Genomic DNA, 15,269 nt, shown 5'->3' with positions numbered 1-15,269 from the left:
TGGTATTCCTAAGAACATCTTGTTACACTACATTGTACATGTTGTTGTTGTTGTTGTGGTCTTCAGTCCTGAGACTGGTTTGATGCAGCTCTCCATGCTACCCTATCCTGTGCAAGCTTCTTCATCTCCCAGTACTTACTGCAACCCACATCCTTCTGAATCTGCTTAGTGTTTTCATCTCTTGATCTCCCTCTACAATTTTTACCCTCCACGCTGCCCTCCAATGCTAAATTTGTGATCCCTTGATGCCTCAGAACATGTCCTACTAACCGGTCCTTTCTTCTAGTCAAGTTGTGCCACATACTCCTCTTCTCCCCAATTCTATTCAGTACCTCCTCATTAGTTATGTGATCTACCCATCTAATCTTCAACATTCTTCTGTAGCACCTCATTTCGAAAGCTTCTATTCTCTTCTTGTCCAAACTATTTACCGTCCATGTTTCACTTCCATACATGGCTACACTCCATACAAATACTTTCAAAAACGACTTCCTGACACTCAAATCTATACTCGATGTTAACAAATTTCTTTTCTTCAGAAACGCTTTCCTTGCCATTGCCAGTCTACATTTTATATCTTCTCTACTTCGACCACATCAGTTATTTTGCTCCCCAAATAGCAAAGCTTCTTTACTACTTTAAGTGTCTCATTTCCTAATCTAATTCCCACAGCATCACCCGACTTAATTCGACTACATTCCATTATCCTCGTTTTGCTTTTGTTGATGTTCATCATATATCCTCCTTTCAAGACACTGTCCATTCCGTTCAACTGCTCTTCCAAGTCCTTTGCTGTCTCTGACAGAATTACTATGCCATTGGGGAACCTCAAAGTTTTTATTTCTTCTCCATGGATTTTAATACCTACTCCGAATTTTTCTTTTGTTTCCTTTACTGCTTGCTCAATATACAGATTGAATAACACGGGGAGAGGCTACAACCCTGTCTCACTCCCTTCCCAACCACTGCTTCCCTTTCATGCCCCTCGACTCTTATAACTGCCATCTGGTTTCTGTACAAATTGTAAATAGCCTTTCGCACCCTATATTTTACCCCTGCCACCTTTAGAATTTGAAAGAGAATATTCCAGTCAACATTGTCAAAAGCTTTCTCTAAGTCTACAAATGCTAGAAATGTAGGTTTGCCTTTCCTTAATCTTTCTTCTAAGATAAGTCGTAGGGTCAGTACTGCCTCACGTGTTCCAATATTTCTACGGAATCCAAACTGATCTTCCCCAAGGTCGGCTTCTACCAGTTTTTCCATTCGTCTGTAAAGAATTCACATTAGTATTTTTCAGCTGTGACTTATTAAACTCACAGTTTGGTAATTTTCACATCTGTCAACACCTGCTTTCTTTGGGATTGGAATTATTATATTCTTCTTGAAGTCTGAGGGTATTTCGCCTGTCTCATACATCTAGCTCACCAGATGGTAGACTTTTGTCAGGACTGGCTCTCCCAAGGCCATCAGTAGTTCTAATGGAATGTTGTCTACTCCCGGGGCCTTGTTTCGAGTCAGGTCTTTCAGTGCTCCGTCAAACTCTTCACACAGTATCGTATCTCCCATTTCATCTTCATCTACATCCTCTTCCATTTCCATAATATAGTCCTCAAGTACATCGCCCTTGTATAGTCCCTCTATATACTCCTTCCACCTTTCTGCTTTCCCTTCTTTGCTTAGAACTGGGTTTCCATCTGAGCTCTTGATATTCATGCAAGTGGTTCTCTTTTCTCCAAAGGTCTCTTTAAGTTTCCTGTAGGCAGTATCTATCTTACCCCTAGTGAGATAAGCCTCTACATCATTACATTTGTCCTCTAGCCATCCCTGCTTAGCCATTTTGCACTTCCTGTCGATCTCATTTTTGAGACGTCTGTATTCCTTTTTGCCTGCTTCATTTACTGCATTTGTATATTTTCTCCTTTCATCAATTAAGTTCAGTATTTCTTCTGTTACCCAAGGAGTTCTACTAGCCCTCATCTTTTTACCTGCTTGATCCTCTGCTGCCTTCACTACTTCATCCCTCAGAGCTACTCATTGTTCTTCTACTGTACTTCTTTCCCCCATTCCTGTCAATTGTTCCCTTATGCTCTCCCTGAAACTCTGTACAACCTCTGGTTCTTTCAGTTTATCCAGGTCCCATCTCCTTAAATTCCCACCTTTTTGCAGTTTCTTCAGTTTTAATCTACAGTTCATAACCAATAGATTGTGGTCAGAGTCCACATCTGCCCCTGGAAATGTCTTACAATTTAAAACCTGGTTCCTAAATCTCTGTCTTACCATTATATAATCTATCTGATACCTTCTAGTATCTCCAGGCTTCTTCCATGTATACAACCTTCTATCATGATTCTTAAACCAAGTGTTAGCTATGATTAAGTTGTGCTCTGTGCAAAACTCTACCAGGCGGCTTCCTCTTTCATTTCTTAGCCCCAATCCATATTCACCTACTATGTTTCCTTCTCTCCATTTTCCTACTCTCGAATTCCAGTCACCCATGACTATCAAATTTTCGTCTCCCTTCACTACCTGAATAATTTCTTTTATCTCATCATACATTTCATCAATTTCTTCATCATCTGCAGAGCTAGTTGGCATATAAACTTGTACTACTGTAGTAGGCGTGGACTTCGTGTCTATCTTGGCCACAATAATGCGTTCACTATGCTGTTTGTAGTAGCTTACCCGCACTCCTATTTTTTTATTCATTATTAAACATACTCCTACATTACCCCTATTTGATTTTGTGTTTATAACCCTGTACTCTCCTGACCAAAAGTCTTGTTCCTCCTGCCACTGAACTTCACTAATTCCCACTATATCTAACTTTAACCTATCCATTTCCCTTTTTAAATTTTCTAATCTACCTACCCGGTGAAGGGATCTGACATTCCACGCTCCGATCCGTAGAACACCAGTTTTCTTTTTCCTGATAACGACGTCCTCTTGAGTAGTCCCCGCCCGGAGATCCGAATGGGGGACTATTTTACCTCCGGAATATTTTACCCAAGAGGATGCCATCATCATTTATCCATACAGCAAAGCTGTATGCCCTCGGGGAAAAATTACGGCCGTAGTTTCCCCTTTCTTTCAGCCGTTTGCAGTACCAGCACAGCAAGATCTTTTCGGTTAACATTGCAAGGCCAGGTCAGTCAATCATCCAGATTGTTGCCCCTGCAACTACTGAAAAGGCTGCTGCCCCTCTTCAGGAAACACACGTTTGTCTGGCCTCTCAACAGATGCCCTTCCGTTGTGGTTGCACCTACGGTACGGCCATCTGTATCGCTGAGGCACGCAAGCCTCCCCACCAACGGCAAGGTCCATGGTTCATTGTACATTAGATACTAAAAAATGTTGGAGAAAACTGGGACAATAAAAACTGGTCTGTAGCTTTGGGACAGATTTGTTAGCATATAAATATTGAAAAATAATAATAATAATAAGCTCTGCAAGTAGTGTCATCCAGCTTTGGGCCCTTGTTTGTAAGAATTTCTCTATATTCTTTACAGTCTGAGCACCTCCTGCCTAATGTGAGTCAGTTCATCTATATACTATTATAACACTTTCTTTTTATGCTTAAGGCTATTTTTGATTAATTAATAACTCAGGCAATTTTTTCAGGAAATTACCAAAACCTCTTTCAACAGCACCCTTCCCAGGTTGTGTATTCTTTACAAAGTCCCACCTAACTTCAGTTAATCAGTCAATAAACAAAAATAATTTTTTTCTGCCCCCTCATTCATGTAATACTAGACACACTGTTGATTGATGTGTCTGACTTACACAATTGTTCACATCAAAATGTTAAAATTAATGGTTCTTGGACTGCTAGAGCTTCACTAGTAAGTGGACATCATACCTACCTCTTAAAAATTAACTATAATTGTATCTAACCAAGCATTAATCTGTGTGGAGCTGTAGTTTGTACAGTGCAAATTTTGTGATCTTAAGGTATTAAGAAATGTCCTTGTGACATGTTTATCAGTATTAGCCATTTCAATGCTGTAATCGCCACAGATAATTACTTTTGTTTGAGATTTTAATACTTTCCTCACAGGCAGGTCAGATTTTTTGAAAGATGTATTTACATCTGCACCAGGTCATCTATATAATTTAACAGTAGTGGTACTCTCTGCATCCTGTCTGATACAGCTTAATTCTCCATCCAGTTCAGCACAATAAATGCTAACAATCCATCTTAGAAAACATTACAGTGTCTATAACAAATATTGCAACATCTCCATTCGTCTTTCCACTTATGTGTATAATGTTCTCAATATAATAACCCTGAGGAACAAAATATTCTACCTTATCTTCTATCATTCAGTGTTCTGACACACATACATCTTCAACATTTTCAGCATTGGAAAAATGTTCTAATTCTAATATTGTGTTCGTAATGCAGTGAATGTTCATTAGTGCACAGTAACAGATTTATACTTATTGCTTGTAAACACTCTTCCTTTCAAGTGTAGCTTTTAGCGTTATGCCCAAATGCAAGAGATTTATTACCTGTCGAGTCACTGACTTTTAGCCTAAAAAAGGCACACAGTCCTGTTATTATTCAAGCCACTACTTTCATAGATAGTTTTATTCCATTTGAGTTCCCCCCCCCCCCTCCCCCTCCCCCTGCAGGTCCGGGGGTTAGAATAGGCCCGAGGTATTCCTGCCTGTCGTAAGAGGCGACTAAAAGGAGTCTCACACGCTTCGCCTGTATGTAATGGTCCCCAGTAGGGTTTGACCTCCATTTTTCAAAGTTTTGCCGAAGAGTGAGCCAATTGGGGAAGGGCACCTTACATGGTGCCTACTGTCCATCATGCACTGAGACCTCTCGTATCCTTCGTCAATATGGATCTGCACTTCCACTCATTCTCCAGCTGTTGGGCAAGGTCACCCTCCCGGGTGCATTTTCCTCCATCCTCCGTGCAGTATCACTTTCTGCACTGTCGACGATAATGGACTTCTTAGCTCGTTTTCACCTGATATCCAGCACGGTAGCCAGTCCGTTGTGGTGGGGGCTGCCATGTACCCTGTTGGTATTGGTGATGCCTGCGCCGTTAACTCCCCACGTATGCCAAGGAGTAGATGCTTGTCACCCTGGGCCATCGTGACTCCCAGAAATGGCCATCCTGCCAGGTGGCCTTGCTGCAGCTGGGTGGTGCCTGAGGGGAGGTCCTTTGGTCGGAGTGGGTGGCATCAGGGCGGATGATGTGCCATGAAGCATAGCACGTCATCTCCTGCTGGCGACCAGCAGTCTCTAAGCGGTCAAGGTCTAACTTCAACGTTAAGAAATACGACCTCAAATCGTCCCCCCCACCCCGCACCCCTCCCGGCCACACCATGGGAGGAACACCAGGCTAAGGAAGACAGCGAAGCTTATTCACCCCAGTACCTCATATGTACGGGAGTTGATGGGGAATCTTTCTTGTCAATGAAACCGCAGTTTTTTGTGGAGCATTTAGAGGACAAGTTTGGGGAGGTGGAGGGCTTGTCCAAAATGTGGCCAGGGTCGGTCTTGATCAAAACAGCATCCTCTGCCCAGTCACAGGCACTACTCGCCTTTGACAAGCTGGGGGATGTTTCCGTTTCCATCACGCCCCATAAGAGCTTAAATATGATCCAGGGTATCATATTTCACTGGTACCTTCTTTTCCAGTCTGACATTGAGCTGCGTGCCAATTTAGAGTGGCGAGGTGTCCATTTTGTCCAGCGTGTCTACCAGAGTCCGAGGGATAGTCAGGTTGCCACTGGTGCCTTCGTCTTGACCTTCGAGGGAGACACATTACCTGAGAAGGTCAAGGCGACGGTCTACCGCTATGACGTAAAGCCATATATCCGTCCCCTGATGCACTGCTTTAAATGCTGGAAGTTCGGCCATATGTCTTCCTGCTATACTTCCAACATCACCTATCGGGACTGCAGGATTCTCCAGAAAGAAAGAAAAGTAATCGAATACAAGACCCTGGACTGACTGACTGACTGAGGCTACATCCTGTGCATATGACGTCAACCTACTCCGCCACTATGACAACGGTTCTACCATCTTCTGTTCTGCCGTGTACAGTTGGCTCTCAGAGCCATCAGACTCCAGCTGCACCCTTGATGGTGGGGGGCACTTCCTTCCCTGTTGCTCCTGCACAACCTACTTCAGGAGCTACACCCCCCAACCATCAGGGACCTCAGTCCCCACTTCTCAGCTGGAGAACCGAAAGTCTTCTTCGGCTCCTCTTGCCAGGAAGGAATCCCTTGGGTCAAAGCTGACACCTGCCAGTGGCTGAAGCAACCACAGGTAGCTGGTCATAGGGCTTCATGGACCTCCTCAGTCCCTGATACTGAATCAGCGAAGCCCTCCTAGCCGGACAAAACTAAGAAACAGTGAGAGAAACCCAAAAAGAAAAAGACCCCAGGAACCGAGGCACTGCGGTTGTACCCACACCACCACTACCTACAAGCTCTGTGTCTGAGGATGAGGTGGAGATTCTGGCATCTGCTGAGGACTTAGATCTCATTGGCCCTCAGACACACTGGATGTCAATCGCACAGGTACTCTTCTGGTGGCAGCAGATGACCCTGAGGTGTAAACTGCCTCATTGAGTTTTTCATGCATTTCCAGTCTCACGATCACGTAATCCACCAGTGGAATTGCAGCGGTTTTTTCCACCACCTGGCTGGGCTACAGCAACTGTTAAGCTTTGCACCTGCTTTCTGCATTGACCTCCAGGAAACCTGGTTCCCGGAAATGCGGACCCCTGCCCTCCGCAGCTAAAAGTGATATTACACGAACCGTAGAGACTGTAATAGTGTGTCAGGTAGAGTTTGCGTCTATGTCCTGAACTCAGTATATAGTGAACCTATGCCCCTTCAAACTGGGAGGTCGAAAATTTACTGTCACAACTCGACCTTATACAGGTGCCCCCCCCTCCGCCACATACACACACACATTTCAGTGTGGCACATGGCACATATTCAGCCATTGATCTCTCAGTTTGCAGTCCTGGCCTTCTCCCGTCTATCCACTGGAGAGCACATGATGACCTGTGTGGTAGTGACCACTTCCCCATCTTCCTGTCATGCCTAAGAACGCTTATCCAGGTGGGCTTTAAACAAGGCAGACTGGGAAGCCTTCGCCTCTGCTGTGACCGCCGAATCTACCCCACGTGGTGCCATCGATGTTGTCGTTGAGCAGGTCACTACGACGATTGTTTCTGCGGCAGAAAATGCGATCCCTCATTCTTTAGGGTGCTTTTACGTGTCTCCGTGCCCACGTTTGCCAGCTCATAAAATGACAGAAACAGGAATGTCGGGATAGGTATTTCTCTACCATTGGGTGTCATACATCACCTTCCCAAGTCTGGACGAAAATCAGACATCTTTTTGGGTACCAGACCCCTCCAACAGGTGTCCCTGGCATTAACATCAATGGTGTGTTATCTACTGACACAAATACGATTGCCGAGCACTGTGCTCAAGCCTTTGCGTGGGAGAACTACCCCCAGCCTTTCAAACCCTCAAACAGCAGATGGAAAGGAAACTCCTCTCATTCATTACATGCCACAGTGAACCTATACAGAGTGGAAGCTCCTCAGTGCCCTTGCACATTTCCCTGACACAGCTCCTGGGTCAGATTGGATCCACACTCAGATGATTAAACATCTCTCGTCTGACTACAAGCGATATCTCCTCGTCATCTTCAACCGCATCTGGTGCGATGGCGTTTTTCCATCGCAATGGCGGGAGAGCACCATCATTCCGGTGCTAAAGCCCGGCAAAAATCTGCTTGATGTGGATAGCTATCGGCCCATCAGCCTCACCAATGTTCTCTGTAAGCTGCTGGAACGTATGGTGTGTCGGCGGTTGGGTTGGGTCCTGGAGTCAAATGGTCCACTGGCTCCATGTCAGGGCAGCTTCCACCAGGGTCGCTCTACCACTGAAAATCTTTTGTCCCTCGAGTCTGTCATCTGAACAGCTTTTTCCAGATGCCAGCACCTTTTTGCCATCTTTTTTGACTTATGTAAATCATATGGCATTACCTGGCGACATCATATCCTTGCCACATTGTATATGTTGGATTTCCAGAGACCACTCCCGACTTTTATCCAAAATTTCCTGTCGCTCTGTACTTTCCGTGTCCAAGTTGGTGCCTCCCATAGTTTCCCCCGTATTCAGGATAACAGCATTCTGCAGGGCTCCGTATTGAGTGTACTATTTTTAGTGGCCATTAATGGCCTAGCAGCAACTATAGGGCTGTCGGTCTACCCCTTCTCTGTATGCGGATGACTTCTGCATTTCGTATTGCTCCTCCAGTACTGGTGTTGCTGAGTGGCGCCTACAGGGAGCCATTCAAAAGGCGCAATCGTGGGCTCTAGCCCACGGCTTCCAGTTTTCAGCCGCAAAGTCGTGTGTCACGCATTTGTCGGTGTCGCACTGTTCATCCAGAACCAGAACTTTACCTTAATGATGATCTATTCACTGTAGTGGAGACATATCAATTCTTAGGACTGGTTTTCGATGCCCGATTTACTTGGCTACCTCAACTTCGTCAGCTTCAGTGAAAGTGCTGGCAGCACCTCAATGCCCTCTGCTGCCTGAGCAACATTAACTGGGGTGCAGATTGCTCCACGCTGCTGCAGCTTTGAAGAGCCCTTGTTCAATCGTGCCTTGACTATGGGAATCTGGTTTATGGTTCGGCAGTGCCCTCATCATTGCATTTACTTGACCCAGTCCAACATTGTGGCATTTGCCTAGTGACGGGAGCTTTTAGAACGAGGAGGTGACCAGTGTCCTAGTGGAGGTCCGAGTCCCTTCATCGAAGGTTAGGCATGCACAACTCCTTGCTAGTTGTGTTGCGCACGTGCTCCTGCACATCCAAATTACTGTCTCTTTTTCCCAACCACAGCAGTTCATCTCCTGCATTGGCAGCCCAGGCCAAGGCTTATGATTGCAGTTCGCATCCAGTCCCTTCCGTCTGAAGTGGAGTCCTTCCCGTTACCACCTCTCCTCGAGGTCCATTCATGTACACCTTCATGGTGTACACCTAGGCCGCAGTTTTTTCTGGACCTTTTGCATGGCCCTAAGAACTTTGTTAACCCTGTGACTTTCTGCTATCACTTCCTCTCGATTCCCGACATGTAAAGGGGCCATGGAGTGGTGTACACCGATGTCTCAATGGCTGATGGTCACGTAGGCTTTGTGTATGTTCATGGAGGACATATTGAGCAGCACTCCTTGCCTGAGGGCTGCAATGTTTTCACTGCAGAGTTGGCGGCCATGTCTTGTGCTCTTGAGCACATCTGTTCATGCCCTGTGTACTGACTTCTTGAGCAGCCTACAAGCTATCGACCAGTGCTACCCTCACAATCCTTTGGTAGCGTCCATTCAAGAGTACATCTATGCCCTGGAACGGTCCTGTCATTCAGTGGTGTTTGTGTGGACCCCAGGACAAGTCAGAATCCCAGGCAACAAACTTGCCGACAGGCTGTCCAAACTGGCTACGCAGAAACCGCTTTCGGAGATGGGCATCTCCGAAACTGACCTGCGTCCTGTCTTATGCCAGAGGGTTTTTTGGCTTTGGGAGATGGAATGGCATAACAGTACACACAATAAACTGCGTGGCCTTAAGGAGACTACAAATGTGTGGAAGTCTTCCATGCAGTCCTCTCGCAGGGAATTGGTTATCCTCTGCCTTCACTGCATTGGCCGTACATGGCTAACGCATGGTTACCTCCTGCGTCACAAGGACCCACCTCGCTGTCACTGTGGCTCACAAATGATGGTTGTCCACCTCTTGCTGGATGGCCCACTTTTAGCCGCTCTGCAGTGGACTTTTAACTTTCCCAGCACCCTACCTTCAGTGTTGGGCAACAGTGCCTCAACAAAGCTTTAATTTTATGTCTTATTCGTAAGGGTGGGTTTTATCATTTTATCTAACTTTTAGTACATGTCCTTTGTCCCTCTGTGTCCTCCACCCTCATGCTTTTAGGGTGGAGGTTTTAATTGTTGCAGAGTGACTGGCTTCTTCTTTTTATTCTCATGGTCAGCCAGCCATGGTAATCTGCTCTCTTGTTTTGATCTCTTCTACATGTTTCTTGTGTGTCTGTCGTTTTCTTGTCCAATTTTGTCCATTTTAGTGTTTGTTGCCCTTCTGTCATTCTTGTGGTTTTCTCCTTTATTCCAGCTATGTTTTGTATGTCCTGAGTATTTTGTTCCCACCCTTGTGGAATTATTTTAATCGGAACGAGGGATTGATAGCCTAGCAGCTTGGTCCCTACCCCCTCTTTTAAACCAACCAACCAATCCATTTGAGTTTTTCTTTAATGTTATTTCACAACATGTTCCACAGTTTTTGTGCACACTATGCTTGGTGTGTAGGTTATGGTGAAGCTTACTTATATCCACTACAGTTCAATATGTGTATTCAGACAAGTTTCTTTATTTTAATGTTTATTCTTCGAATTTATTTATTTACAGACAACCTATAAATTAGATTGTGTCTATGTGGCAACTACTGTATTTCTTGATTTATCCTTTTCTAAAAAAATTCTCCAGAGCTCTCATGCGAACACCAACTTAATTTTTTGCAGTGTCATTGGTGCCCATTATACAAATGATGGTCATTTTCTTGTGTTGTTTTCATTTGAATGTCAGCAACTGCAACACGTTTAGTTCCCACACCAGGATTCACCGTGCTAGTCAGTGCTATGCCTCGATTTCTCTCTTGGAATATACCAGTTTTCTGCTGCGTCTCTGTGTTAGGAAAAGAACACTACACAGTTTTTAATTGAGGATACCTGTTGACTATCCTTTTTTTCCTCTTAAGAAATGACTATTCACTTTCAGATAATTTTTTTCACAAGTTTTGATCATTTTGCACTGTCCTGAACACTGTCATTTAATTTCAAAACATCATATTTGTTTTTATCTGTAAATGTACTTGCTTTTGCAAGGTTTGTTGTCCTGTAGGGGCTAAGTGCTATCTTTGTGTGTCACTTCCTTCCACTGGGACAATTCATCACTTATTTCTTGCATCACTTCACTTGATTTTTGCTTTGATCACAGTTTTCACTTTTCGGTGCATCAGTATCACTTCTTAATATACTGACTGTGAATTGCAAGATTGAAAATCATTCTCTTAACTTTATTAATTTACTGTTACAGTTCTCTCTGACTCCTTTTTTAGTCAAAGAACTAACTTTTTCTCATATTAGAATAATTACACTCTTCTGCATTTGTGGCCATCTTGACTCATGATGGCACACACACATAATGCCACGTATGATAATCTAAAAGCAATGCAGTAGTGTGAGAGAAATTATTTTCAAAAATCTTTATTCAGTTTGGCTCAGTTTTAGCCAACAGTATTCCAGAAGGCTCAAGGCCCCCACCACCATAAATTTGCTTTAAACTGTGGTTCAAACTGATTATTTTCAAATATACACATTTCTTGCAATTTATTCAGTTTTGGTGTCTTAGCTACACCATATTATTATAAGGGACAGTCAAATAGAAATGAGACAGATGGGGAGAAAAATAAGTAGACTTTTATTATTTCAATAGTAATCGCCGTAACTGTTAGTACATTTGTCCCACTGTGAGACAAGACGATGAATTCCTTATGAAAAAATGTTTACGTTTGCCTACCGGATCACAAATGTACCCAGACAAGCATTTCTTTGTCCACAGCAAATCGACAGCCAATAATGTCTTTCTTCAGGGTTCAAAAATGGAAAGCACACGGGGAGAGAACAGGACTGTATGGAGGATGTGTAAAGGCTTCCCAATGCAGTGTACTCAAAACAACTTCGACAAGATGTTGTTTCAAGTATGCTGTGGAAGTTTCAGTGGGGAGCTCTTATATGTAATCCATACAGTCCTGAATATCTCATCATGTGATTTCCATATTTTTGGAGCCCTGCAAAAAGGTATTAGTGGGTGGCAATTTGCTTCAGATGAAACTCTGTAGGCAACCAAAACTTTTTTCCGAGAGGGTATTAACCATCTTGCCTCACAATGGGATAAATGTGATAACAGTTATGGTGACTACTACTGAAACAATAAGCAGTTTACTCACATTTTCCCCCTCTGTCTTATTTTTCAGTTTACTTATATTGTTACTTCTCAGCATTTATGTGTGTCATATTCCATTTAAATGTGATTTCTGTTCCTTTTATCTCTCAATTGATGTCTCTGCTACTACTGTAAAGCAATTAGCACGCTATGGTTCACTGATACTGGCAAACTGCAGCTTGGCTACAAAAGAAATTACTTACAAAACACTTGTAGGTGGGATACTTGAATACCACTCAAAAGAAACCTTATTATACGGTACAGTACAAAGTACCCTCTGCCACCCTCTTCACTGTCATTTGCACAATACAAGTGCAGATGCACTGCAACCTCATGATCACTTCTCTTGACAAATCAAGCAAAAAAAAGATTTATTTTCTTAATGTACTTAGCTCTTGAAAGCAATACATGTTTGTTTACAGGCCATCCCCAAGACCTGGTTCTGGAACTTTAGAACGCCTCAGTTCAATGTCACCTGCTGCAAGGCGACTTGCAACAGCTCAGCTACGAACATCTGACCGTGCTCTGCAGGCATCCTACAGCCCCAGCCCCAGACGCTGCACAAGTGGAACAAGCAATGGCAACACCCCCACCCCCGTTACTCCAGGCACACCTCGGTCTGCAGCACCAGGGTCAACGCGAGCTGCTGTCTCGGCAGGGATTCGCAGGCATCCGACACCGGACCGGAATCTCACAGATAACTTGCTGTGCCTGCCTAAACGGGCACGGGCATCAGATTTCTTTTGAGCTCACTTTCCATTTTTGTAAATGACTGGAATATGAAGAGTTACACAGGTGCTAGAGCTGTGAACTGACAGAGGTTCTGATTTTTTTTATAATAACCACAGACTTTTTGTGTAACCTTTGAACCTCTGGTTTTCTGTGTGGTGATACCTGCTGCTGCATTTCACTGGAAAGCCATATAATTATACATTGGGTTACTTTACGTTGCAGAGTGTTACAGCAAGGAGTATGAACTGGCCAAATATGGAATAAAAATGAAGCTTACGCCAGAATGACAATTATCATTTTAAAGCACATAGTGCTTGTCCTAGCCACTGACTGAATTTGCCAGTGTGTAGCCTTGTAGCAGTACAACTTCAGTTTCTCATGTTTAGCGACCACATATAAGAAAGTGAATTAAATAACGGCTATCCATCTGTAGCGTATTTCAGACCTCTGTGAATCAGCCATTAAAAGAAACAAATAAGTGGATGGACAACACATGTACTTACTGCTGCTGTGTTTTGTGCTGACTACTACTTATATACTATTGTGTGGTTCAATGTTCTCAGGATATGTTCAAACAGATGTAAACATGGCCTCATTTATGTGTACACCTTAAAGTACTGTAAAATAATTGCGAGACTATTTTCTAATAATTTAGGAAGTCTTTTGTAAGTTCGTCAAAAATTTGTGGAATATCTAACTGCACACATTGTGCTTGGATTTCCAGCCATGGTGATGGAAGCAGGAAATAGAAATGGTATAAAAATATTTAAGAAATTCCACGTGTTGACATTAATGATGTCAACATTAAACTTCATCAGAGGAGATGCAAACTGTAGTAGAGTCAGTGTTAGTAGATCCCAGATAGATGGCAGCACTGTTGCCAACTTTCAACTACGAAGCACAAATGGCTGTGGGTGAAAACAGTAGCCACCTGTAGAGCTGTGACATCACTGAGGCATTGCCATAGAGACGTCTGTAAAATCACATTATGTGATTGGCAGAGGCAGGTGCATGAGCCTACTGCACCCAGCCAACTGCAGCTGCCAGGGAGCAGCTTATGCTGACTCAACTATAGGTTGTGGGGTTAAAAATTAGGGGGAGGATATTTGTTTTGTGCCACAAAACAGCATTATAAAGAGCTCTAGGCCCAAATGAATGTAAAGACAAACAAGCCGAAACATTCACCACAATCTTCAGTAAGATGCTTCGGTTCCTCACTGCATTGATGTTATCAAAATTGGGTGAGAGAGAGAGATAAAATGTAAGTGTGTCCATCCTTGCCTGTGTCCGTCCTAATCAAATGGAAAGAAATTAAATTAATTTTAATGACAGTTGAAAGCAGCAGTGGTAAAGAGATACAATTCAAAAGATAACACAATAAGTGTGTTATAATTAATATGTAATAGAAACTATATGAAGCCCCATCTGTAACCTCTCTAGTTTTAAGTTGGAAAAAAATCTTAAATGACTACAAGTAATCCCATGCTGTGTTGAATATATCATACACTCAAGTCAAAAAGGTGAATTTGTAGATATTACTGACAATTGGGAAAACTGAGGAAGAGAAACCCAATGGTAGGTGCAAGTATTTTTCAGTGTACACTAAAAAAACTGGAATAAATCTGTATAAATTAATTTTCTGTGAGAAAATGAGTCATGATGAATCACATAACTAATTATTAATAGTGTCAAAACATTTTTCGTTTGAAAAAAATAAGATAAAACCTGACAATGAAATGGGAGTTCTAGTTTTTAAAGATTTGTGTCAGTAAAATGCAAACATTTACAAACTTTAAAATATAAAAAAATATTTTAAATATATAACTTTTTAAAAAATGCAGTGTTTTCCTTGTTTGAAAGCCCAGGGTTGTTTCTCTAATTAACCATTTTGTATTTTTATCCATCTAACTAACACAAAAGGACCTTAAATGCAACAAAAAATAAAATTAAATTTGTCGGTCCTGGTGGTGAGCTTACCATAAAAACAAGAGGCACCTTAGTTTTGCTCGTTATATTATACGCAGTGAAAATCACATTTATGATCACTTTTTCTGAAGACCTGATGTTAGCAACTAAAATACACTGATACGATTGTAAATACACGGTCTTATGTGTGGGGTTCTGTTTACATGTTAGATCAGTAAACCAAAGCTTTGGAGTTTGACGTCTAACCATTCTTACTACTTTATATGTTGCATCTAATGTGGATATAGTACATGGAATTGTCAGTCACTTCTGATGCACAACAGTCTTATTTTCAGAATAAAATTTTTGCTTCAGAATCTGATTACAAAATTAAAGTATATTACAAAAATTAATAAAATGTTACAGTTTGAATGCTATACACATTTTGTGGTGCAAAAAGTTTTCCAACATCAGATTCTACTCTGCCAGACTTAGATTTATTCCACTCAAATGTCAGTGGTTTCCATAATTATTCCCATTGTCAATGGTTCATCATTATTTCCTGTTTCTTC

The 15,269-nt window shown here is 42.6% G+C and overlaps 1 protein-coding gene across 2 annotated transcripts in view; it reads left to right on the top strand.

The window, feature by feature from the left end:
- Positions 1-15,033, top strand: part of LOC124712499 (splicing factor ESS-2 homolog) — a 98,737-nt gene extending 83,704 nt beyond the window's left edge. For both annotated transcript variants that reach the window (XM_047242797.1, XM_047242796.1), the window contains one exon: positions 12,483-15,033. In XM_047242797.1, coding sequence (XP_047098753.1) covers positions 12,483-12,807 — 325 coding nt within the window. In that variant the 3' untranslated portion in view covers positions 12,808-15,033. The remainder of the gene's footprint in view (positions 1-12,482) is intronic.
- Positions 15,034-15,269: the final 236 nt, after the last annotated feature.

Source organism: Schistocerca piceifrons, chromosome 8 (assembly GCF_021461385.2).
Source record: "Schistocerca piceifrons isolate TAMUIC-IGC-003096 chromosome 8, iqSchPice1.1, whole genome shotgun sequence".
Classification (NCBI taxonomy): domain Eukaryota; kingdom Metazoa; phylum Arthropoda; class Insecta; order Orthoptera; family Acrididae; genus Schistocerca; species Schistocerca piceifrons.
Note: the sequence above shows the minus strand (reverse complement) of the source record. Positions and strands in the feature narration are given on the sequence as shown.